Source organism: Nelumbo nucifera, chromosome 4 (genome assembly GCF_055504915.1).
Source record: "Nelumbo nucifera cultivar China Antique chromosome 4, China Antique-T2T, whole genome shotgun sequence".
NCBI lineage: Eukaryota > Viridiplantae > Streptophyta > Magnoliopsida > Proteales > Nelumbonaceae > Nelumbo > Nelumbo nucifera.
The window spans coordinates 88,496,910-88,523,606 of record NC_142652.1 but is presented as its reverse complement, the minus strand read 5'-3'; the positions used below and the strand labels follow the sequence as shown (position 1 = coordinate 88,523,606).

The 26,697-nt window shown below is 38.7% G+C and overlaps 1 protein-coding gene across 2 annotated transcripts; it reads right to left on the bottom strand.

The window, feature by feature from the left end:
- Positions 1–643: 643 nt before the first annotated feature.
- On the bottom strand, positions 644–25,475 carry LOC104612575 (putative E3 ubiquitin-protein ligase LUL4). Of its 2 annotated transcripts, XM_010280031.3 has the most exons (4): positions 25,165–25,473; positions 24,732–25,089; positions 1,919–2,420; positions 644–1,046 (listed from the first exon to the last, which is right to left on the bottom strand). In XM_010280031.3, exons 1-4 carry the CDS (start codon positions 25,310–25,312, stop codon positions 933–935), a joined length of 1,122 nt encoding a protein of 373 aa, XP_010278333.1. In that variant the 5' UTR covers positions 25,313–25,473; the 3' UTR covers positions 644–932. The 2 variants fall into 2 exon arrangements, with proteins under 2 accessions (XP_010278333.1, XP_010278324.1); XM_010280022.3 differs by having other exon boundaries at positions 24,732–25,475.
- Between the last annotated feature and the right edge of the window lie 1,222 nt (positions 25,476–26,697).

The window sequence follows — 26,697 nt, the reverse complement described above, 5'->3', positions numbered from 1 at the left end:
TGAGTGATGACTCACCCCAGCAATAGCCGCATGACTCGCTTCTTCTTCTCTCTCGCATCCCTTTAACTCTGATTCAATTGCACAACCCTGACAAAAATCGTGTACAACACCAATGGATGCAACTCTCTATTGCTATCTTTAATAAAAACATTACCATCATCAAACAGATTATCCTGAACATGTTCAATGACTCATTATTCCAAAAGGTGCCTCTATTCTACTGAGACCAGAAGGATTCACCATGCTTCCAAGCTTCCCCCTGGGTGTTTCCATTAAAACAAAAGGTTTTAAACTCTGTAGTGTCTAGCCATTTCATAAATGTCAGATCCTTTCATCCATCAGGTTTGGTTTCTTGGACCCACACAAACTTCGCCATGATTCCAAACTTGCCCTCCGGGGATATCTTCACACCACACAAGTCCCACATATACATCGAATTTAAAGATTCTAACTTACCTCCTTTAGCTCCAGATGTAACTTCTTTGGCCAAGGGTTCTTTCCCTAATTCCCTTTTCTAATCAGAAAGGGTTAGTTCCAAAGTTAAAAATTTCATTTGGCCCAAACAGGACTGAAGTAGACTGGTTAGGGTGTAGAAGAAAGTGAAATAAATAAAAGGGAACGGAATCCAACATTTTCTGGAAAATGGGCAAAAATGAAAATGTATATGATAAAATTTGTAGTAAATTCCCCCACTTTTGGAATATAATATATACAACTAAAGTTACAGTCCATGAAAATTGGGAAGTGGGATATAGTAATCATTCTTTCTGTAGGCAAGGTGCCCCCACCTCCCATGATAAAGAAGCAAGAAAGAAATTGAAATATGGTGACTGATCTAGTAATATAGAGGAAGACAAATTAAAAAAAAAAAATACATATGTGAATAGCAAAGAAATGCCATCAAAACAAAGAATTTTAATGAGAAGGATTTCTCATTGATCACCTTTATTAACTTTTATCTCTAAGAGTTCTTCAATAGGCTGGCGGCATATTGGACACTTGTTAGATTGAAGCCTCAGTTCTTTTGCACAATCACTGCACATACACTGAAAATGCAAACGCCATCGTCCAACATGAGAACAGAAGCATGCTAAATAGTAAAGGAGAAAGAATAAAGTGGAAGTGGTGATAGAGACGACAGTTATGAGCTGTGCAAGTGGCTGCCATATGCTCCATCTCATAAATATCTCTCACTCCAAAGTTGGCAATTTTCCAAATCTTCAGAAAATGATAAAATCAAACCTAAAATAGCATTCTAGTATCATGATGTCTGACAATTTCTTTAAAAGAAATTATGACACGGCAATAAAGCAAGCTGGCTTTTCCTTTAATGATTGGAGGATGGGGGTCATGCCAGCAATCGTCATGGCATGCACCTCCAACGGTGAAAGAACATCTCCAAATATAAGTTTAAAACTTAAAACTATCAACTCCTTCATCATTTTAAAACAGGAAGTAAAGGAAAACGAAAAAACAGGAGCAGATAATGGGACCATTTAAATTATCGAACCAGCCATTGGGTCATGATCATATAAAAACGCTCTATTAATATTAAGTAAACATGAAAAGCTTCCGGTGCTTATCATTCAAAAGCTCCAAGATTCAGACCAAAAAAAGGGGAAAAACAAAGTTATCTTTTTAGCCGAAGAATGTTTGGTTAAGTGGGGTTCTCATCAAATCACCACCCAACCAATCTATCAACCTTTCTCCAAAAATTAGCCACATCTTTCTAACAGTCCAGAAGCTAGTGATAGGTTGAATGGTTCAGATAACCCAATTAGGTCAATTTTATGCCAAGGAAATTTCCTAGTTACCATGAGAGTGGATCCCTCCCCAAATGTGACAAAACACAAATATGCAGGTCCTATAATAACAAAATAACACAAGATTCCTCTAAATAAGAAGGATGGGCTCTCACCATATGTCGACAAGGTAAAACTGCTGTATCTTTTGGCTCTGCCATGCAAATAACACACTCTTTCCCTGGATCATTGCCATCAAACCCAGCTTCTTCTGAGTTTCCAACTCCATAAAGCTCACGCAACTCATAGCGAACCCCATCAACCCACAATATCTGCTTAATCACTCTCACTTTGAAATGGTCCCCATTCTTCTCTAGGACAGCTTGAGTAATCTGTGCATTAGGAGATGTAGTCAATGGCAAAGGCTGTCCATCTGTAGTCTGATGTGGCAAGCATGCCTCCGCAGAGATGACAAGTGGGAAAACATCTTCTTTAGGTGACGGTTTTGCAAGATCATCCAACTCAAAGAAGCCTAGATCAATGCCAGTTCCTGGAGGCTGGTGGAACTTCTGTCGCAGTCCTTTCTGAAACGGGACTCTTATATGCATATTGGCTTCAGGATATAATGGACTGAAACTGCAGTTTGCCCCTTCTTTGGCAAAGTAAAAAATGGTGATACTGCCATCAAAAAAAGAATAAAAAAGTTATGAGATATGACAATGTCCATTTGCATCAAGTTTGAAAAACTAATTATTAAAAAAAGTAGGCACTACAACAACTCAAATTAAAAGGCAACAACTGGATTTGAATTCACAGATGATAGTCCTAGCATTTATTGTGTCTCTCAATGTACCTTGCTGAACACCAAACTCAATGAAATTTCAAACAAGTAAAATGTGTCTCTCACTGACCAGAAAACACATCATACTCTTACAACCATTGTTTCTTCAGGTGCTCATCAAAAATGAAAATACTTAAAGCAGAACATAAGTTAATACTTCAAAATCTTGAGGATTTATCTAAATCAATCAACACTCTTTGACTGCATTTGTCATAGGTGTATAGTTTGGTATTTCAAAACCCAATGAAAAGTTTCACCCAGATTCTGGCCATTCACTACAAACTCCATGCAGTTCTCCATTCTGAAATTAAACATACAAACTAATTGTTTTTAATTTCAATTTTACCGAGTGAACCAAAAGCCTCTCTCAACCCCTCTTAAAGATGAGCGCCAATTGTGTGCATCTCTTTAACTTGGAATATCCTTACCTAAATGATGTCTCAACAATAATTCCCTGCCCCTGTTAGGGTCTCCACTTGTTAGTAACCAATCACAAGTGGAGCAAATAGGAACTTGTTATACAACAAGCCATGCTTTGAACTGGAACATTATCAAGAAAAAAATAAAAGAAAGTTGAGAATCAAGATCCAAACCCAACAGGCATGCTTTGAACTGGAAGAAAAAAAAGTGATCAAAGCAAGGTATAATACCATTAAAAAGAATAATACCATTCAAACCCAACAGCATTAAAAAAGAATAATACCATCCTTTGGCAGCAGTATGAAGATTACCATAAAGGTATTTCACCAAATTTATACTTAAAAGTTCAGAAAAAGAATTCTTCTTCTATGATTGCTAATAAAGCACATACAGCATACTGATAAAATGCCTCCACTGTACCACTGGGGCCACCTAAAGAGTTCCATCCTTGCAAATGCCCCAGAAGAGGAGGGAAGGCAGTGTTTTAAAAAGAGCAAGGGGCAATTTGCACCCAAGGCACAAGGCGCAAGGCGAGGCACATGCCTTTTTGAAGCAAGGCGCAAAAATACAAAATTGCCAAAAAATGTCAGAATATTCAAAAAGATGCCAACAAAATATTAATAAAAAATAAAAATAAGTATTTTAATTTAAAAATAAATCAAACATATTAAATTTGATTAATAAAAATTAAACCCAAAAATTTTGTAAACCTATTATCTAAAATTAAAATAAACATAACAAGCAAAGCACATTCAAATGAAAACTTAAAAATAAAATCAAACATATAAAACATTTTCAAGCATGTAAAACCCACGATCTCTTTTTTTCCTCGATTGCATTACTTCAAATAGCTAATGTGATGTAAAACATATCACATTCCTGATTCTACGAGCCGCCTTTGTACCAAGCCCCTCAAGGCAAGCCCAAACAAATCCATGTTAGGGTCTTAAATTCTTAATCCTTACACAAAAAAATAAATGATTTTATAATGTTAATTGTCTTTTAAGAAGATATTTTACTAGGATGAATGAATGAACAACAGTAGCAAATAGGGGAGCCCCCAACCAAGCCCCTCGCCTGAGCGCCTAGGCACACCTTTTAAACAACTGCGGGAAGGGAAGGAGGAGAGAGAAAGGAGAAAACATGTCCTAATGAATGAACAACAGTAGCAAATAGGGGAGCCCCCGACCAAGCCCCTCACCTGAGCGCCTAGGCGCGCCTTTTAAATCACTGAGAGAAGGGAAGGAGGAGAGGGAAAGAAGGGGAAAAAACATGTCCTTTAAAATACATACAAGAGAAAGATAACTCCATTTGATCCTCAGTCATCACATAGATATCAGACATGCAAAAAATAGCAGTTTCATTTACTGCAGACATCTAAACCAAATGTAAAACCACTTCAGCACCCATAAAGACAAAAATGCACAACACTAGAAAATAAATTACCTAAAACCTCCAGGCTGTTATTCAATCACCATTCTCCTCCAGCCCCTGGCTCATCCTCTAGACACAACTTCTATTCCCCAACCCCCCAAGTCTCCCTCTATTTCTCCTCAAAATGGTCTCAGATAACCTGATCCTACCCATGCATTTGACAGCCCCAACTTCAGAACTTCTTGCCCCTTTCATTCCAGATACACCTCATTCTGTTATTTTTCCTGTTCTTCCTATCTTTAAGTTTAGTTGATATCATCCCCCATTCCCCCACTCCAAAGTAAAGGAAGGAAAAGAAAACAAAAAAAAATTCATAGCAAACCTCTCCCGGTTCTCTCCAAGAATCTTGGTACAAGCCTCCTCAACAGCGCCATGTACCCATTCCCCCACCCCAAAGAAAAGGAGAGAAGAAAAAAAAAAAAAAAACAAGTTCCATAGCAAACCTCTCCCGGTTCTCTCCAAGAATCTTGGTACAAGCCTCCTTAACAGCGCCATGTATCCATTCCCCCACCCCAAAGAAAAGGAGAGAAAAGAAAAAAAAACAAGTTCCATAGCAAACCTCTCCCGGTTCTCTCCTAGAATCTTGGTACAAGCCTCCTTAACAGCGCCATGTACCCATTCCCCCACCAAAGAAAAGGAGAGAAAAGAAAAAAACAAATTCCATAGCAAATCTCTCCTAGTTCTCTCCAAAAATCTTGGTACAGGCCTCCTTAACAGCGCCATGTACCACAAGTAGAATACATAAGAAGCCACCCCTAAAATGTCCAACTTGAATATTTTGGATTCTAGAATAGCATAATATCTACTCAGTAGTCTCTCCATAATGCACGCTTATCTCAACAGCAAGGAGCCCCAAACAACAAGAATTTCAAGAAAATTATCTAACAAGAAACTGACCATGCAACATCCTCAATTTCTCTCCTTTAAGGCTTTAACCTCCTTATAATTATGATAATTGGCTATTTCTTTCATTCTTCACCAAAGTAAATTCAACAATGCATCATCATCATCATCCAAGCCTTATCCCAATTATATGGAATCAGCTACATGAATCCTGTTTCGCCAATCTGTTCTATTTAATGTCATGTCCACTGTTAAATCATTGGCGCTGAGATCATTTCTTACTACTATCCATGTCCTTTTTTGGTCTACCCCTTGCCTCTTCTAGCCCCTTTAACTTGTAACAAATCACTTCTTATGAATGTTATTCATGACCTTCCATGCACGTGACGAAACCATCTTAGTCTACTTTCTCTCATTTTATCACCTATTGGAGCTATTCCTAAGTTCCTACAAATAACTTTATTTTTTACCCAATCATCTCAGAATATGCATTTCTGCCACACTCATTTTCTGGACACATTGTTTCTTGACTGCTCAACACTCTACTCCAAACAACATAATTGGCCTTACAACTATTTTATAGAATTTTCCTTTTAATCCAAGTGGTATTCGCCTATCACACAAGACTACAGATGCACCCCCTTCATTTTTCCCATCCTGATATAATTCTATGAGAGACATCCTTGTCAATCTATCCCTTGTTATGAATTATCAAACCAAAGTACCGAAAAAGGTCGCATTGAATTATCTCTTGGTCTCCAATCCAACGTGTACCGTGATTTGAAGTCCCATTATTATTAAATTTACATGCCATATATTTTGTTCTCGTCCTACTTACTTTAAAACCTCTTGTTTCTAAGCCATTTGTCCATAAGATTAACTTTGCATTTAATCCTTCATTAGTGTAATCAATTAGAGCGATGTCATCACCAAACAACATGCACCGTGGGACCTCCTCCTAAATATGTTTAGTCAATTCATCCATGATCAGTGCAAATAAATAAGGGCTAATTGCTAAACCTTGGTGAAGGCCCATTATAACTATAAAATCTGATGTTTCACACATAGGTGTTCTAACATTGGTTGTTGCATCATCATAGATACCTTTAATTAGGTCTATTAACCTATTATGAACCCCTTTCTTTTCCAAGACCCATCATATTATCTCTCTAGGAACTCTATTATATGCTTTATCTAAATTAATGAACACCATATTGAGATCTCTCTTTTTCTCTGTAAACTTTTCTATCAATCTTCTCAAAAGAAATATAGCTTTCATGGTTGATTTCCCTACCATAAACCCAAATTGGTTCTCTAATATACTTGCTTCATGTCGTACTCTTTGCTCAATTATTCTCTCCCACAGTTTCATGGTGTGGTCCATAAGCTTAATCCCTCAATAATCATTACAAATTATATATTGCCTATGTTCTTAAATATAGGCACCATACTATTCTTTCTCTAATCATTAGGCATCTCCTTTTCTTTCATTATCTTATTGAAAAGCTTATTAAGCCACAATAAGCCTACCTCTCCCATACATTTCCATACTTCTATTGGAATTCCATCGGGTCCTAATGCTTTTCCCTTCATCTCATTCAGCACCTCTTTCATTTTAGTAGTTCTAATTTTATGAAGGTATATGTTATTTTTATCATTATTTGTATTTCTAGTCTCTCTTCCATTAGTGTCCTCTAATGTTCATTTAATAACTTTTAAAAATAGTTTTCCCAACCTTGTTTCATTTCCTCATCTTTTGCCAATACTCTTTGATCTTCCTCTTTAATGCACCCAACATGGTTTAAATCCTTGCCTTTCCTTATCTCATCTTTGATAGTTTATAGATTCCTTTAGTGCTCAATTTATGATAAAGCTTATCATATGCCCTAAGTTTAACTTCACTTACTTCTTTTTTTAACTTCTTTTTTTATGGTTTTATATTTTTCCCACCTTTCCACATTTCTAGTCTTTTACCGTTCTTTGTAATATACTCATTTTTATCTATTTATATTTTGAACCTTTTCATTCCACTACCATGTTTCTTTAGCACTTTTCCATTTCCCTTTAGATTCTCCCAAGACATCCTTTGCTACTTTCTTTATGCAGATGGTCATTTCAAGTCATATATCATTAGTCTTTTCATCTAAATTCCATTTTCCCTCTATCATCAACCTGTTCTAAATTAAACTAGCTTTTCTTTGTTTAGGTTTTCCCACCCAATTCTTGGACACCTATTCAACAATTCTCTTGATTTATTACCTCAAGCTTGTAAGCAATCCATTTTACTGATCTTCCCACCAAGCTTCTTTTTTCTAGCCTTTTGAAATATCTACAGGCATAAACAACTAAAACGCCAATGAGCATAACCCCCATCCCCAGAAATAGAAGACCAAATTTTCATTTTACCTCTACTTTGCAATGACCAACTCCATATAGCTGGGACAAGGCTTAGATGATGATGATGAGTTTGACCATGCAATTACTCTTTCTTATCATGGACACCATATTCTCTACTCCTTGACCCTTCATCCTACCTTCCCATTTGAATTTTGTCTGAGCAGTGTAGTTAATAACTAGGTGACACCTAGGGGTTTTGGCCTGGCAAGACAACTCAAGGACAACTTACACAATTTTCAGAAATAATGACGAGATTTTTGAATAACCTCCCTAGTTCAAAGGAAAACACACATATGTAGAAGGATTAAGAGGCCTACTTTTTCACTCTAAACAAATTCCTATCATCTGAAAACAGGTTATATACTCGTATCAATATACAAAATGGAGCACAATTAGTTAGTTGCCCCTACAAAGATATTTTATCTATACCACATGCCTAGTTGGTCGCCTAGGAAAAACTTTAAGGCAGCTCAAGACCATTGTTTCTGAAATTTCTTTATTTATGTATTCAGAAGAGGCCTCATATCTCCAGGTTGATTGGGCATGTTCCAGTTTGTGGATGACACCCTCTTCCTCCTCAAGGCAGCTCAAGACCAGCTGGTGTCAATCTTATTGGCATCATACAGTGGTTGAGGTGGTATGAGGGATGAGAATCAATCTACAGAAAAGTGCCATCATCCAAATAAGACATGTAGAAGGGATTGAGAACGTTGCAGCAGTCTTCAGTTGTGAGGTGAGTAGGCTACTCATAAAATATTTAGGATTGCCATTAGGACCAAAATGCACTTCAAACATCATTTGGACTTTGGAAACCTGTGTGGAGCATATTGAGAAGTGATCATCATTGTGAAAAGAAAAATACTTATCAAAGGAAGGCTGATAAAAAACAAGTTATCAAAGGACTTTATTGAACCTCCACTCCGACTATTTGTCTCTTTTCCCTATTTTGACAAAGGTGAAAACAAATTAGAGAAAATTCAAAGAAACTTTATCCGGAGGGCATGGAGAGATTCATAAATTTTACCTTGTAGAATAGAAGAAAATTTGTACCTCAGAGGAAGCTGGTCTTTGGGAAGTCAAAAGATTAAGGTCATTAATGCTAGTCTTCTTGGGAAACAGCACTGGTGGTACAATGCATCATCTTCTAGACCTTGTCACAACCATATCCAGTAGGATGCATGAACCATTGCATTCTATTCAGTGCCATATAGTTGGACTTAGGTGAAGCAAAATGTGGTTCATTAAATCTCAGTTGGGACCTATGTGAAGCAGTTTCTTCTTTTGGCCATTTTTGTGGAAGGGTATAGAGAAAAACTACAACAATTTAATCAAAGTGGGAAAATATAAAGTCAGGGACGGTTCAACAAATACTTTCTTGGGTTGATGTTTGGCATGATAGAAAACCCCCAAGGAACTTTTCCTATTCTATATGCTATGGCAGTATGGCTGAAGACAAGGAGACCGCTGCTCTATAGGATTGGGATATAGAGGAGGCCACTGCTCTATCACAAATGCTTTAAGATCACCAGCTAGTCATTAGAATTATTGATTCCCTCCTTTTTTTCTGGAAAAAAGGTAAGGTATATTTGTATTGAAGTCTGAAAAGTATACAATGTCCTCTTTATAAAGAGATTCTGTACAAACTAACAACCCATCTAAGGAATAAAAAAAATCAACAGCCAAAAAAGAAGAGAACAGACATTCTCTTTTAAAAAACCTAAGAATTGGCATCCAGTTTCAGAGTTCTTCAACAGTATGATTGAACACAACCTCCTCCGGATTACTTTTCTGATTAAAAAAAAAAAAACTCTTTGAGTTTCTGTCTAGCCAAATGGCCCACAGAATTGCAAGTGGCACAGCCCACCAAAGGCACTTGCCTTTTTTGCTCATACCAGTAATGTGCCATCCAAGTTAGAACTACTGATTCTCAAGTCTGACTTTGGGAGCAGACAACTTTCATGCTGGAATCCTTCAAAAACAGCTAGCATTGTCAAGTAGCCTTTCCCTTCTGGAAAAATAAGTATGGGATCCTCCAATTCAATTGAAGATTGATTTTATGACATGGAGAGTGGTGTAATGCCCAATAGAAGACAAACTAGTAAGAAGAGTGTAATCCAGCAAGAAGAAAGAAGAAAAAAAGTAGAAAAAAGAAGAAAGGAGGAGAGGAGAAGGAGAAAAGGAAGGAAAAGAGTTCTATTCCAGAAAGTTACATGGCTGGTGGCACCTAAGTTAGTATTTATACTTGGGGCAACAGAATACAATAAAAAGATAAAGAAAATGACAAAAATACCCCTACAGCAATACATAACACATTTCAACACTCCCCCTCAAGTTGGAGCATATATGTCAATCATGCCCAACTTGTCACATAACTCATTATGCTGCAAGTAGTGTAGACCTTCTATAAGTACATCTACTAGTTGTTCCTTGGAACTGATGTAAGGAGTACACACTTCACTCTTATCAAGTTTTTCTCTTATAAAGTGCTTGTCAACTTCAATATGCTTGGTCTTGTCATGAAGAACTGGATTGGCAGCAATATTAATGGCTGCCTTGTTGTCACAGTAAACGGACATTGGACTATCAATATAGAAGTCCAATTCACTAATCAAATTTTTTACCCAAAGCATTTCTACAACTCCATGAGCCATAGCTCTATATTCAGCCCCAGCACTAGATCTAGCCACTACACTTTGTTTTTTGCTTCTCCAAGTGATTAAATTTCCACCAACAAAGGTGTAATACCCACTAGTCGACTTCCTGTCATCAACTGCACCAGCCCAACCTGTATCTGTGTAAACTTCCACCTTCATATGGCCATGTTTTTTGAACAAAATATCAGTCCCTGGATACTTCTTTAGATATCTTAGGACTATCTCTGCTACTTCCAAATGGGAAGTTTTTGGAGCATGCATAAACTAACTAAGAACTCCAACTGGTCAAGTCATTGACAAGTAGAGGAGTCTTCCTAATAACCTTTGAAACTTCTTGACATCTGCCACAGGTTCTCCAACACAATCACCAAGTCTGTGATTTTCATCAATAGGGGAATCTGCAAGCTTTGCTCCCAACTTCCCTGTATCTTGTAAGAGATCTAGGATATATTTCCTTTGAGAAATGAAAATGCCCTTTTGAGAATGGGCAACCTCAATTCCAAGGAAATAGTGTAACTATCCTAGGTCCTTAACTTCAAATTGTACAACAAGGGATTTTTAACTTTCTGAACATTAGAGTCCAATTCCCTATAATTATTATGCCATCTACATACATGATTAGGACCACAATCTTCTCTTGGTCCCTCTTTACAAATAGAGTATGGTCAGACTAACATTGATTAAACTCAATTTGCTGAAGAGCCAAGTGAAATATGCTAAACCAGGCCCTAGGGGTCCATATAGGGATTTCTTTAGTTTGCAAACTTTTCCTTCACACCCTTGTGCTATAAACCCGGGAGGCTAAATCATATACACTTCTTCCAGATCCCCATTCAGGAAGGCATTTTTAATGTCCAGTTGATGAAACTCCTAGTCAAAGTTAACAGTCAAGGATAATATGATCCGAATAGAGTTCATTTTAGCAAAAGGGGCAAAGGTTTTTGTATAGTTAACTCCATATACGTGTGTGTACCCTTTTGCAACCAACCTGGCCTTATACCTCTCAATTTGTCCCATCAGCCTTGCATTTCACTGTGAATACCCACTTACACCCCACTAGCTCTTTCCCTTCAGGAAGATCCACCAACTCCCAAGTATTGTTTTTGTGTAGAACACACATTTTCTCTTTCATTGCATCTGTCCATTCAGGGATAGACAAGGCTTCCACAACACTTTTGGGAATGGAGACACAATCAATGGCAATCAAAACACCACGGAATGAAGGTGATATGTTTTCACAAGACAAGAAATGGGCAAAATGATGTTTAGTAGTACATGATCTAACACCTTTTCTATAAGCAATGGGAACATTAAGGTCATTAATAGGATTATCAATAGTAACATCAAGGAGAACAAGGGTACTTGGATCCGCCTCCAAGGAGTCGAATGATGTTGGATGCACAGTTTCTGGCTGCTCCACACACTTTGAACTCAGTTGTCCCTTACGGCACCTCAAAAAAACATGAAATGGAGTGGAGTCAGGAATGAAAGGTGGTGGAACTTAAGGAACTTGCCCCTCTTGCACCCTATTCTCCCCCCGAGGAGAGGCTGGAAAGAAAGGGTCAAACTCAAAGGACACATCCATTTATGCAAAGTACTCAAAGGACCCTACCACTTATTAATTTCTTGCCCTTTTGTTTCTGCTATTTGGGAATGGACACCCCCCCCCCATCAAACATCCAAAGTCTTTTTAGCTCCTTGTTCTTTAGATGGCCTAAAAGAAGGGGAAAGATTATGTGGAGATGTGTGAGGGCTACTACATGCTGGACTTTATGGGAGGAAAGGAATTCCAGAATTTTCTCCGAAAAGGAAAGAAGCAAAGAAGGTATTATTGAAGCCATAACAGTTAGGGTGGTGCATTGACTAAAATCTGTGCAACTATTTGATGATGTGTCTACAGTTAGCGTGGAAGTGGCAAATTCTGCTCGGGCTTAATCTACTACTTCTCCTGTGTGGTCACCACCTGGAAATGGTTTTATAAAGCTAAATTTTGATGGGAGTAGTGAAGGTAACCCAGGCCCTTCAGGTGTAGGAGGTGTCTTTAGAGATGATGAGGGGAAAGTAATGGCAATGTATTTAGGCTCCATTGGGATTGGGAATTCTCTGAGAGCTGAGAGCCTGAGATCTATGTTGTATTGGAAGGTATTAGAAAGAGTAAGGAACTAAATGTACAAAAATTAATTATTGAAGGGGGCTCAAAGTTGGTGTTGAGCTGGCTGAAGAGGGGAAGTGATCTTTGGAAGTTTGCTAATGAAAGAAAGGAAATTAAATGGCTAACTAAGGGGATGACATTCAATTTCAGTGGGTGAAAAGAACAGCAAATGCTAGTTTGGAAAACCTGGTGATTGAGTATAATGGCGGCAAGTGAGTTAAGCTAGTTAAGATCTTGAACGTTGAAGATGGGGTTTCGGGGTAGTGTTGCTAGTGGAGGCAGGCCTGCTTCCAGGAGGTGGGTTGAGAGAACTAGTACTGAAGGAAGGATTCCGAAGGTAGGGTAAGGATTAATGTACCTTTCAATAAAGTTTTGACAGTAAGGGCTTGGCCAGAGTTAGGGCAAGCAGATTTGAAGCGAGTGGGTGGTAGGAAGGTGATTTTTACAGAGGTGGACAGGGTGGGGGCAGAAGACAGTTCCTATACAACTGCTTGGTGGGTCGCTTTCATGAGGGGGCAGATGTGAGGTGAGTGGACGTCTGGGCTAATAGAGCTTGGAGAGAAGTGGGGGGTGTGAGAGTGAAAAAACTCACAGATGGCTTGTTCCTCTTCATTTTCTTGTCCAGACCTGAGGCTGAGTGGGTGACCCAGAATGGTCCCTGGCGGTTGGGGGGATCCAATGTGTTACTTGATTGGTGGGGTGCGGGATGCTTCTATCCGGAGGTGGAGGACCAGCAGGAACCACCAATGGAGCAAAACTGGATTAGGATTTATGGCCTCCCTCTACTACTTTGGTGTCCAAATATGATAAGAGCTATGGGGGATGCCTATGGAGGGTTCATTCAAATGGACAATTCTCTCAATGAGTTAGCGACCTGAGAATGGGTTCGGGTGAAGATTAGAGATGGTAGCAACATCCTTGAAAAAGTGGACATTGTGGTTGGCGGGGTGATCTTCACTATTTGTGTTTGGCTGGAGACCCTTCCAGTGGCACGTAGGTGGAAGCCATGTTCTAAGGGTGAGGAGATCATCCATCAGAGGCCAAAACAGCTGCCAAAATTTTCTAAAACAGTCCTTTGTGAGAAGGACGAAAGTTTCTCTTGCAGATGCGGTCAAGAGAAGGGGTCGACGACCTCCCCACCTTCTCAATCTCGGTAGGGGGTGGAATCTCAGGTCGTGGGTGGTGGAACAGGGTTGGGAGGTGAGGGAGGAAGGTTAGACAGGGGCCGTCCGATTGTTGCATTGTTGAACGGTTAGGATGAGTGGGAAAGGGGAAGAGGGAAGGGAGGGAGTTTCAATTTTTGAATTCTAAAAGTGAGGGGAATGTATTAAACGTCGGCTCCCTAAAAAATATGATTAAGGAATGTATTAAGCTTTCTCAATATCCAACTTACAAACCAAACCCGGCCTACCATTCCTCTTTCTAGAGTCAATTAGCTCATTTTCAATCAAGACACTGTCCAACATTTGCCTCCCAGGAACAAAGGCACCTTGGTTCTCAAAAATAACAGAAGGTAAGGCCTTTTTCAACCTCCCTGCCAGAACTTTTGCCAAAATTTTATAGACGACACTTTATGTTTGAATTCTCCAATTTGCAGACGACACTTTATGTTTTATTGATTCCCCGGCTGAGTAGTTTGATTCTATGTTGGGCATTTTTTGCTGGTTTGAGGTTGTGACTGGGCTCAAAGTTAACCTTGGTAAGAGTGTGATTTTTCCCATTGGCTCTTTTGAGTGGGAGAATGGTTGTGTTGTTTGGTGTCCTGTCTTTAGAAGGAACCACCAAGACTGGGAGCTGGAGCAGCTGCTAGAGCTATTACAGTTATTGCAGAATCAGCAGGTTTCTATTGATGTGGATGACGAATGGAAGTGGAGATGGGGTTTGTTAGTGTTGACTGTATAGGGGTAGTTCAGTCCTTCTATTTATGTTTAAGCTGATGTGTAATGTTTATGTCAAGTGATGTGTCCCATACTTAAGTAGGGACATAATAGTCTTTTGGTTTAACTCAATAGAAACATATAAATATAACCTGGCCGACTAGAGAGAGTGATTTTTTTCTCTTGTTTGAACCAGTTTTCTCCTTCCCCTTTCTTTTCTTCTCTTCTTCTCTTCTTCTCTCTTCTATCTCCTCTAATCTTCCTCTAATTCTAACAGAATTCTAGTGCAGGTCTGAACTTTATCATGGTATCAGAGCCAATGTGACAAAATCAGATCTGTCCAGAATTCTGTCCTATCGCCAATCAGCTTAGGGTTTTACAGTTTTCTTCATCATCCGTTGGAGATAGGGAAAAGGGCTGAAAAGGAGTGAACGCCCTTTTCTTTTGGAGGTTTCCACGCCTCCTGTCAGTGGTTTAATGGGTGTTTGTGGTGGTTTGTAAGAAGCCCTCTAATTGATGGTAAGAAGGGGGCTGTTTCAGGTGGTGTAGTGGACAATTGAGTGTTAGGTTGGTTTTTGGTGATCAAATAGGTGGGACATATGTGTGTTTCAATGTGAATCGAGTGGTTGGTGAGTTGCTAGTGCTATGGTGTGTATTGAGGTAGTTGTATGGTGGTTTTGTGGTGCTGAAAGTGAAGAAATCAGCGACAGGTATTGCTGAAAATTGTGAATGTAGGTGGTTTCACTAGTGTGCAGTGTGGTGAAAAGTGATTTAGAAGTTTGATATACGAAAAAAAAAGGGGAATTCAGAGTGGGAGACAGTAGTGAACACAAATCTAGTGTTATGGTTCCCACCGACACTTGAATGTTCAGATGACTTCTATCAAGTTGAATGGGGAGAATTATGTGCCTTGGGCAAAATCTATAGAAGTTTTTCTTAGAGCTAAGAAGAAAGTAAAACATGTAAGAGAAGAAAAACCTCCCACCAACTCTCTAGAGTATAGTGATTGGGAACAAGAAGATGCACAGAGTATGACTTAGTTATAGAATAGTATGGAACCCAAGATCAGTGTTAATTTTATGTTCCTAGATACAGCCAAGGAGATTTAGGACCATGCCAAGAAATTGTACTCGGGACAAGACGATACTACTAAAGTGTATCAGCTTTATCAGCAGTACTTTAATCTACAATAGGGTAATTAGAGTCGTGAGGAGTACTATGTTAGCATGAGGAACCTTCGTAATGAGTTGAATGTGTACCATCCCCTCACTTCTAATGTTAAGATTCAGCAACAACAGAGAGAACAACTAGATGTGACCAGATTTTTAGTAGAGCTGAAATCTGAATATGAACCAGTGAGAACAAGATACTAGGAGGGTCAGCTTGTGGCAGAGGGTTGAAATCTGAAATATAAATATGTACCATCCCGTCTTCAGAGGATTTCTATTGGACCCACAGAGAATTCTAATATCTCTGACACTGTTTTAAAAGGCGTGGAAGGTGTGCGCAGCGCCTCTAGGCGAGGCGCTCCCAAAACGCCCTAAGGCGTATGCCAGAGGCGCTGACACCTCTGAGGCGTATGCCTCAAGTGCAAGAGGCGTACGTCTCTTGCGCTTTTTTCATGAGGCATGCTAGAGGCGTATGCCTCATGTGCACATCTTATATAAAAAGACAAAAAAAAAAGAAAAAAAAAAAGGAAAGGAAAGGAAAGGAAAAGAAAGGGAAGGGAAAGAAAAAGAAAGAGAAAGAGAAGAAAAAAAAGAGAGAATTATTAAGTATTAGCTGCAATCAAATAGTTTGGGAATGTGGTCCCTTAGACAACAGGTAAGGGAAATATTGAGCCTCAAAAGGGAGCTGGATGCAAAAGTGTATTGGTCTAGGAGGTCAACAAATGCTTTAGCTAACAACCTAGTAAAACAAGGGGTGGATCGGGAGTTTTTGTTTTGTGCAGTGTTGTAAGATTTTTGTTATTCAAGGGTCACCTTTTACTTTGGAAGGTGACAGTTGTTTCGTATGGTTTTATCTAATGAAAGTTACCGTTTCCTATCAAAAAAAAAGAAAGAAAAAAAAAAGCGAAAAGGAAAGAAAAGAAAAGGAAAGGGAAGGGAAGAAAAGATAAGGGGAAAGAAAGTTGTTTGCCCCCCTTTCAACTAATTTTATGCATCTTTATTCTTCTTAATATAAAAGATTTTTATTAAAAATTAAAAAACATGAGATCCCCCCTTACTCTTCATCCTCCTCCTAACCCCCCTCATCTTAAGGAGGCTTACGCCTCTTGCGTTCTGAACTACGCCTCACGCCTCTAGGTAGTGGAACACCTCGCGTCACGCCTCCGCATTTTAAAACATTTCTCTAACAGGTCTGCCTTTGCAATGACGAGAGGGGGAGGCCGTGGTGTTAGAGGTGGAGCTCGGGGAGTTCAGCCCAGTCGTAGTGGTAGCAGTGGATCCATGTATAGTCGTAGTGGTGGTGGTGGACTTATGTATAGTCGTGGTGGTGGACGTGTTATAGGTCGAGATTTAGGGGGAGCTCGTGGCAGAGGATGTAGTAATGGTCCAAGGAGGTATACACATTATGGTATGGAAGGGCACACCATTAACTTTTGTTATGATTTGCATGGCCCACCTTCAACTTGCGCAAATCATGTAGTAGCTAGTGATGGTAGTTCAAGACAGGATATCCAACAAGCTGATCAAATGCCCTCTAGATCTACAGATGTCTCCAGGAAGGAGATGATGAGTGTCCCACGTGATGAGTATGTACGGTTTATCCAAGCCACCTCTCAATAGAATACAGTTACTCTCGCACATTCAGGTATGACTTGTTTGGCATCCAAACCCACCTCCTAGATTATCAACTCTAGAGCTTCCGATCATATGATTAGGACTCTAGGTGTGTTTTCCTCCCTTTCATAGTGCTCCACATCACATTTTGTTACCCATGCTAATGGTTCCACATCCTCCATTTGTGGTGTTGGTAATGTTGACATATACCCTTTATCCCTATCCTCAGTTTTGTATGTTCCCAAATTCCCTTTTAATCTTATGTTTGTTAGTAAGCTAGCCAAGTCTCTTAATTACTCTATCACCTTTTACCTTTATTCTTGTGTTTTTCAGGATCTCAAGACAGGGATGAAGATTGGTGGAGGACATGAAGCAGGTGAACTGTATTATCTTGATGGTGGTGGTGGTGGTTCGTCAACAACTCTTCAGACATCTCTCTCTCCTCTTCAGTGTCATTTTAGAGTTGGTCATCCATCGCTTAAAGCACTGAAGTCACTTATTCTGTCATTGAGTCGTATTTCTATTTTGGATTGTGAGTAGTGTCAGTTGGGGAAACATCATTGTGTTCCCTTTAGTCCTAGGATTGATAATCGTATGTCAAGTCATTTTTCTTTAGTTCATTCAGATATTTGGGGTCCAAATAAAATAGTGTCATACAATGGTTACAAATACTTTGTTATTTTTGTTGATGATTATTCAAAGATGATGTAGCTTTTACCTAATGAAAGAAATGAGTGAATTGTTTTCCATTTTCCAAAAAAATTTATACTGAAATTCGCAACCAATTTGTTGTACACATTAAGATTCTTCGTTCTGATAATGGTCGAGAATACTTTTATACATCGTTTAAGGAGTATTTGAAATAACATGGAATTATCCATCAAACTTCATGTACCTACACCCCACAACAAAATAGGGTAACTGAGAGAAAGAACCGTCATCTTTTGGAAACTACTCGGTCCCTTATGCACCATATGAATGTACCCAAACATTTTTGGTGTGATGCTATGCCCACGCCCATCCTTGAAGGTCATTCTTCTTTCACTACTTTGTTTCCTACCTTGTCCCTGTTTCCTCTTACTCCCAGGGTTTTTGGGTGTGTATGTTTTGTTCATAATCTTGGACCTAGAATGGACAAATTAGATGCACGACCCACTGAGTGTATCTTCCTTGGATATTCCCGAACCCAGAAAGGGTATAAGTGTTATAACCCTAGTTCTCGATGTTCCTTTGTGTGTCCTAATGTTACTTTCTTTGTCTACTTCATTCTTCTCTAGGTCAAGTGATGTCCCTTCTTCTTCTTCCTCACCTCCTCCTCCTCTTTTAGTTCCCGCTAAGGACCCCATTTCACTTGTTCCAGTTGTGACTAAGTCTTTGCCTCCGGTGCAGTTTCCTATTGAACAGCCACCCATCCGTCAAGTGTATACGCATCAACAACATGTACCAGCTCCTCCTCCAGCTTCAACACCATCAACAGATCCAACAGTTGTTCCCACACCAGCCACACCCCCTGTTTCTGACCTTGATCTTCCTATCGCCTTGTGGAAAGGTAAACGCACTTGCACACTTCATCCCATTTCTATGGATGTCCAGGAAGCCCTTGCCTCTCCAGGGTAGCACCATGCAATGGAAGAACTTTATGCTTTAGCTCATAATCATACACGGGATCTCACCATGCTCCCTCCTGGTAAGCATGTTGTAGGTTGTAAGTGGGTATACACTGTTAAGTATCTACCTGATGGTAGTGTAGAGTGGTTGAAAGCTAGACTGGTTGCCAAAGGTTGTTCCCAAGCATATGGTATTGACTACACGAAGACCTTCTCTCCTGTTGCTAAAATTGGTTCAGTTCGTGTTATGATATCTTTAGCTATTATGTATGATTGGCCTCTATTTCAGCTTGACATCAAGAATGCCTTTTTACATGGTGATCTCCTTGAAGAGGTTTATATGGAGTAACCGTCAGGGTTTGTTGCTCAGGGGGAGGATGGTAAGGTGTGCAAACTAAAGAAGGCTGTTTATGAACTTAAACAGTTCCCCTGTGCGTGGTTTGGTAGATTCAATGAAGTGATAAAGAAGTTTGGTATGAAATAGTGTCAGGTTGATCATTCAATATTCAACCATGATTCGCATGCTGGGAAGATCTTACTGGTGGTATATGTAGATGATATTGTCATTACCTATAGTGATAGATTGGGGATTGATAGGTTGAAGACCTTTCTGCAGGAGCACTTTCAAACAAAGGACCTTGGTAAATTAAAATATTTCTTGGGGATAGAAATAGCATGGTCTAAGGATGGCATTAATTTGTGCCAGAGGAAGTATGTTCTTGATTTGTTGGAAGAGACATGATTGTTAGGTGCCAAACCGATTGAAACATCTATAGAACCAAATACCAAGTTGAACAGTGATATGGGTGAGAAGTTTGAAGATCCTAGAAGGTATAGATAGTTGGTGGGTAAGCTAAACTACCTAACCATTACTCAGCTAGATATTTCATTTGCAGTTAGTGTGGTGAGTCAGTTTATGCAAAAACCTTGGGTTCCACATTGGGATGCAGTTCTAAGGATTATAAGGTATTTGAAGGGAGCTCCTAGTTGTGGCTTGATATACAAGAGTGGAGGAAATCTTGAAATAAAGGGATACACTGATGTTGATTGGGCTGGTTCTGTATCTGACAGAAGGTCCACTACAGGTTATTGTACTTTCCTTGGGGGTAATTTGGTGACATATAAAAGTAAGAAACAGACAGTTGTGGTAGGAAGTAGTGCAGAAGCTAAATACAGAGCCATGGCATATACCACTTGTGAACTAATGTGGTTGAAAAATCTTCTACAGGAGATGGGATATTCCATTGACACTCCAATGAAGCTTTATTGTGACAACCAAACTGCAGTCAACATCTCTTCTAATCCAGTGTTTCATGAGAGAGCAAAGCATATAGAAGTTGATTGTCACTTTATGAGAGAGAAGGTGTTTAGTGAAGTGATAGATACTGCATATGTTAACACAGGAAGCCAATGGGCAGACTTGTTCACCAAAGGGTTGAGTCGGGGAAGAGTGGACTACATATGTAACAAGCGGGGACTATATGATATATACTCACCAGTTTGAGGGGGAGTGTTAGTGTCGACTGTATAGGGGTAGTTTAGTCCTATTTATGTTTAAGCTGATGTGTAATGTTTATGTCAAGTGATGTGTCTCATACTTAAGTAGGGACATAATAGTCTTTTGCTTTAATTCAATAGAAACATATAAATATAACTTGGCCGATTAGAGAGAGTGATTTTTCTCTCTTGTTCGAACCAGTTTTCTCCTTCTCCTTTCTTTTCTTCTTTTCTTCTCTTCTTCTCTTCTTATCTCTTCTATCTCCTCTAATCTTCCTCTAACTCTAACAGAATTCTAGTGCAGGTCTGAACTTTATCAGGGTTTTCTCAGTTAAATCTATGGCAGAAAAGCTAAGCCAAGGTGCTATTGCGGGTTTTCCTAAGCAAACAGATTTGGGTCTCTACTAGTCCTTCTAAGGCAAGCTTTCTAGTTTGGGTTCTGGATCTAGACAAATGCCTGTCTAGAGTTAATCTGAGTAGACGAGGAATTCAGATTCCTGATCTGAATTGTGGTCTATGTGCTTTGGTTCCTGAACTGGTGGTCACCTATGCATTCATTGCCCTCTGTCTGCTAAGTTGTGGGAGCATTTCATCAATTCTTCCGGCATCAGTTGGGTTATGCCTCGAGCTATAAAGGAGGTGCTGTGTAGTTGGAAGCTTCCTAGGCTGAGCAAGAAAGGGAAGCTTGTCTGGAAAACAATCCCTGCAGTTGTCCTGGTCACTGTCTGGACTGAAAGGAACAGTCGTGTTTTCTGCAACAAGGCTAGAGCTCTTGAAGATCTGCTTAAAATTGCTGTCAATAGACTTGGTTCCTGGTTATCTGTAATTTCAGAATTTAAAAATCAGAATGCCTTTCAGCTCCTTGAATCCCACTCCATTTGAACTTTGTAACGTGGTTGTTCTCCTAGTGTTTTTCCACTAGGTTGCTGTTGTACTGTAGCTTCTCTTATCAATAAAATTTTTACTTTACCTTCAAAAAAAAAAGAACAGCAAATGCCTATGCAGACGCTTTGGCAAAGCAGGGTATGGGAAGATTGTACTGGGCTGTATTGTGAGCTTGTTGTTGCTTTCTTGGTGTGAAGCCTTTTTAACTCTCGCTCTGATTGTTGTACTGTTGTTTATATATTAATCTAATGAAATTCTGTTATTGATCAAAAAAATCACATTAGCCATTTGAATTTTGAAGTAATGCAATTGGAAAAAGAATAAAGAGATCGAGAGTTATATGCTTGAATATGTTTTATAAGTTATGCTTACGTATTTTAATTTGAGATAATAGGTTTTATTAAAACATTTATTTTAAAATTTAAGTATATTTTTAATTAATATTATGTAAAATATTTTGAACTTTTTGAATTTTGGGGCATATATATTTTTAATTTTTTCAATTTCAGACGCAAAATGCCCCTTGCACTTTTTTTTTGTCTTGTGCTTTTAAAGCTTAGGAGTGGTATGTGCGACAGCCAGGGCTGACAAAACTTAAACCATGATGTCATATAGAATTAAATGTTTGTATACAAACATGGCAGCCCCCCAGCCTAGCTCAAACCTCCCTACCCTTTCTCTTAATAAAGAGCCAGCTTATGTGTTTTAATTTGAGATAATAGGTTTTATTAAAACATTTATTTTAAAATTTAAGTTTATATTTTTAATTAATATTATGTAAAATATTTTGAACTTTTTTATGGATAAAATTTTTTGAATTTTTGGGCATATATATTTTTAATTTTTTCAATTTCAGGCGCAAAATGCCCCTTGCACTTTTTTTGCGCTTTGTGCTTTTAAAGCTTGGGAGTAGTATGTGCAACAGCCGGGGCTGACAAAACTTAAACCATGATGTCAAATAGAATTAAAAGTTTGTATATAAACATGGCAGCCCCCCAGCCTAGCTCAAACCTCCCTACCCTTTCTCTTAATAAAGATCCAGCCAGGCTATTGGTTGAGATTTAAGAGTCCACCTAAATGAGCAGTTCAAACTATATGCCAATGGATTTTCTTCTTTTATCCAATATCTAATGTGTTAGAGGTTACAAGGGTATATTTATAATGTTGATACATTTTTGGGACTTGTATGTACTTATGGGAGGAAGAGGGGCCTATGTGAAATTCTGATATAATTGGGTCTTTTGCTTATTTAATCCAATTGGTTGTGTGGGATTAGGGTTGTGTGAGAGTGGATATTTTGTTGTAAATGAAAGGTCAGTCATGTATCTCTTGTTCTCATAGTGGATGATTTCCCTCTCTTCTCGTGGATGTAGGTTACCGAGCCAAACCACATTAAATCTTGGTGTTTTCTCTTTTTTTTTTTTTGATGAATTGGTGTTTTCTCTATTTCTTCTTCTTATTTTCTTTTTGATTTACTATTCTCTTTCCTACTGGTTGGCATTGTATCAGAGCAGGTTTAGTGTGGGAATTAGTTTGGTGAAGCAAGGAAGACTAGCAATCGAGTTACTATTCACTCAAGGTCTGTGGTGCTTGAATCTGTAAAGCAATCTGTTAGGGACTTTTACCATTCAATGAGGAATATTTGTGAGTTTTTTTCATTATTTTCTTGGAATTTTACTAGACCCCAAAAAGGGTGATATTGCTTCTCGTTGCTTATTTCAGAAACCAGAAAAAAAGTAACATCAGATTTGGATTTTCTTTCAGTTCTCTCTCACACCTAGTGGAATCTAGACTTGAGGTTTTAGAGTTCAGGTCGTTTTTATATGAGAAAGAAGATCAAATGGGTCATTTCAGCAAGGAAATCTGATCTGGTTGGTATATTAGGGCATCTTCCAATCCTTTTTTTTAACACTATTAAAGCTTTTTTGGGATTTTCTCTTTTGTTGGCTCTGTGGAATGACTCCCTCTATGGAAGGGTTTATATTTTCCCTCCTCATCTTGTGGGTTATGCTCCCTAGCATCTGAACTAGTTCATATCTTCAAGCAAATTCTGGTTTCTATGTTGCATATCAGCTATTTGATATTTTGATTATTGTCTAAAAGGTTGGTTGTTGGTCATTTAGCCAACTTTGGCGTTTTCTTTCGAAGTTTTAACTTTTCAAAGTATTATACAAGCTCTGCAACTTCTCTGGTCTATGGTCTACTTATGACTATCAATATCAGCATGTCATACTAGATCTCAGGGTGACTATTTGGTGTTCAAGAAAATGTCTTGATGGTGCAAAATTTCTACAATGATTCTCCATTGTTATGATCGGTTCTAATCTAATCTTGTTTGTGGTTTGGTTTGATATTTAGACTATTTTGGTTTGATAGATTCCATAAAATATCAATCCTGTTGCCAAATCTCTTAACCGACCAGCTGATCAAAAAGTCCCTTAGCTTTTTTTTGTTAGCCGTATGGGCTACACAACACAATAGGGGCAGCCTTCCCCCAAAGCCCCCTTATCCCTTGTGAAGGCAAAATTTGATCCCAGGTCTCTGCTACAACCCCAGATAAAGACTTTAGCAGGAAGCTAGTTGGCCCTCAACTGGCCAAAGCTCAATGAGGGAAAAAAAATCCTTATTCCTAAAGAATTTACTCAATGCCTACTAAAGAGCTTAACAAAATGAATCCATAACTCACCAGCATAACTACAATAAAGATGGAGATGGGTAACCAATTCCTCAACATTCAGAAGACCTATATCCCTGGGATAAAGGATTCCTGAAGAAGCTTCTGTTAAACATTCAATTTAATCCGGTCATCATCCATTAGCTGGCTGCTTCATTATTTTCCCCCTGTGATGCTTAAGTTCATTACTTTTTTCTGTTTGTTCAAGTTCATTACTTAGAAATAGCAGAATTAGTAACCATGTCTACACTACAAGCATCATAAGATAATTATCTTACCAATTGTTCAATACCACTCTTTCCCAGGGCCCCAACAAAATGGTGAAAAGCAACGATTCTTTGCTATTTTACATCATTCTAAGCCTTATCTTAACAATATGGGGCTGGCTAGTTACATAAATAAAGTGAAAAACTTACCAGTATTCTAGAAGCTTCAATTCTCAGAATATAAATAAAGTGATACCAAACTACTTTCTCAAATAATGAAAACGGAAGAATGATTTAATCATCTGTAAGGCCACTTTAGACATGATGGATCCAGACATATGCATATAACAGGTGATTGGTGAAATGGTTGATTTGTTGATCAATCCTTCTCAATTTCCTTTCATAAGCAAAAGAGAATATTTTGTACTGATAATTTCGATTTGATTGCGTTTGTCAGGTTTTTTACAGTCAAATTTTATACGGTTTCTCGGAAGAGAGTGTGTGCAAAACCCTAATTACGAGAAGAATTGCTTAATTCTGAACCAAATTTTCATGTAACTTAGAATCCAGAAGGAATTTCCTCTTACAATCAAAACCAAAACCAAACATTAAATAAAGCAACTACGTAATGGATGCCCATAATCCCTATAAGTAGAAAGGGGAAAAGCCAATTAAGATACAAATAACTCCTCGACTGAGACATCCAAAAGGAGGCATACCTTCCATCAATCAAAGAATCGAAAGTAAAAGAAACCAAATGGCAATCTGGGTTGGTCTCATCGACCTCAAGCTTTATCGTATCTTTATGCACATTCACATCGTTCTTAATCTTCTTGGCGTTCTGATGGTCAACATAAGGAGGCGGAGGCTGGAGAGGAACTCCTGGGGGCCGAATTCCATGCCACCCATTGACACGATTACCGTAATACGGAGAGAAATTAGACGATCCACTGTATCCGCTGGAATTATATCCCGCATACTGATAGTATGAAACATGATGAGGAGGGGGTGGGGGTGGTGGCAGTGTATGATAAGGATTCTGGGGTGGGTACGAGGGTGCAGGATATGGCGCGTTCGCTGCAAAAACATAGTTAGGTGGTTGTGAAGGAGGAGGAGGAGGAGAAGAAGAAGAAGAAGAAGAAGAAAGCGTACATGGATTTGAAGAAAAAGGATTATTAGTATCTGAGGCAGAGGCGGCAGCAGCAGCAGTGGTAGCAGAAGACGAAGAAGAAGAAGAAGAAACGAGCTGTGAAGGATACTGGGTATTGTTCGTTCTTCTACTGCTCCATGACAGTCCCATGGTTTGGGGTTTGTAGGGTGTATACTGTATAGAGAGAAGAGGGAAGAAGAAGAAGAAATGGGAGAGGACTGAGGAGAGAGTCTCGACGACTCTTGAGAGTTGAAGGAAATCGCAATCTTCGTGCAGTTGAAGAAGGTTGGCTGTCAGACCAAATCGACTCCGGATCTCCTGCCCACGAAAATCCTGCCAACGCCTACGCACAATACATCACCCCCGTGAATTGAGAATATCTCTCCTGCATAATACTGTTAGAGGATGAAAAGTTCTTCGTGACTGCGATAAACGTGGACAAAATTATCATAAATAAGAGATCCGGATTCGACCAAATCAGCCCCCACAACATCCCACGGTCGTGATGTGCTGTGAGACGTTGATGGGGCAATCTCGTGGGAGGGTTGATTTGAATTCTTGACTGTCACGTCTACAGTTATACTCGTAACAGTTGACCGACCAATCACAATACACCACATAATCATCGTGGAGGTAGAGACCACATCAGGCTGACGTAGCATATCGTAATTGGCCCTGTATCCTCCAGTTCCGGTAGAAGATCCGAACACCAAAGAGTCAAAGACAAACCCAAATGTGGACCGCATTTTCTTTTTTCTGGAGCCCACACCTAAAGGATAGAATTGTTCTCGGAACGTACGATTGGGATCGCGGTCCACTATCTGACGATCATATACTTATTTTCTCAACAATAGAGTGAACAGCCTTAGCAGATAGTTCGTACTTCGTTATTGGGGTCGGCAGTCGGTGGACGGTGAGTTGAAATCCGTCCAGTATTGAGAACATTTTTTAATAATATCAAAAATTATTAGGAGATTTGATCTCGTGGAGGGTGGGAGGCAATTTTGTGGAAGGCTGATTTGATCTCGTGGAGGGTGGCTAAAGTTAATGGACCCATATGCTGATATGCCCACTGCTCTAGTGCCCTGTCCCCACTTCCCCTAAATTAGCTAAATAAAAGGAAAAAGTTAATAGGTGTTAATATATTATCATTTTAATATTTAGACATGAAAAAAGGAAAAAGTTCAAAAAATATATATTTTCAAATATAAAATATATAAAAATATAGAAATTACAAAAAATTATAGAAATTGCAAACAAAATGAAAAATTATTTTCAATTTATAGAAACTATAGAAATTGAAAAACAAAATCAGAAAATACAAATTGTAGAGAAAACATCAAAAATTATAGAAAAGTACATAACTTGCAAATAAATAACAAAAAATATAGGAAAATTTATAGATTGTAGAAAATAGAAAATGTAAAAAAATCAGAAATTATAAAAAACACTAGAAATGCAAAAAAAAACAAGAAAATTGAAAACTAAAAAAAAAAACAATTTTCCTCTAACTCATCATTCAAGGGTAATTTGGT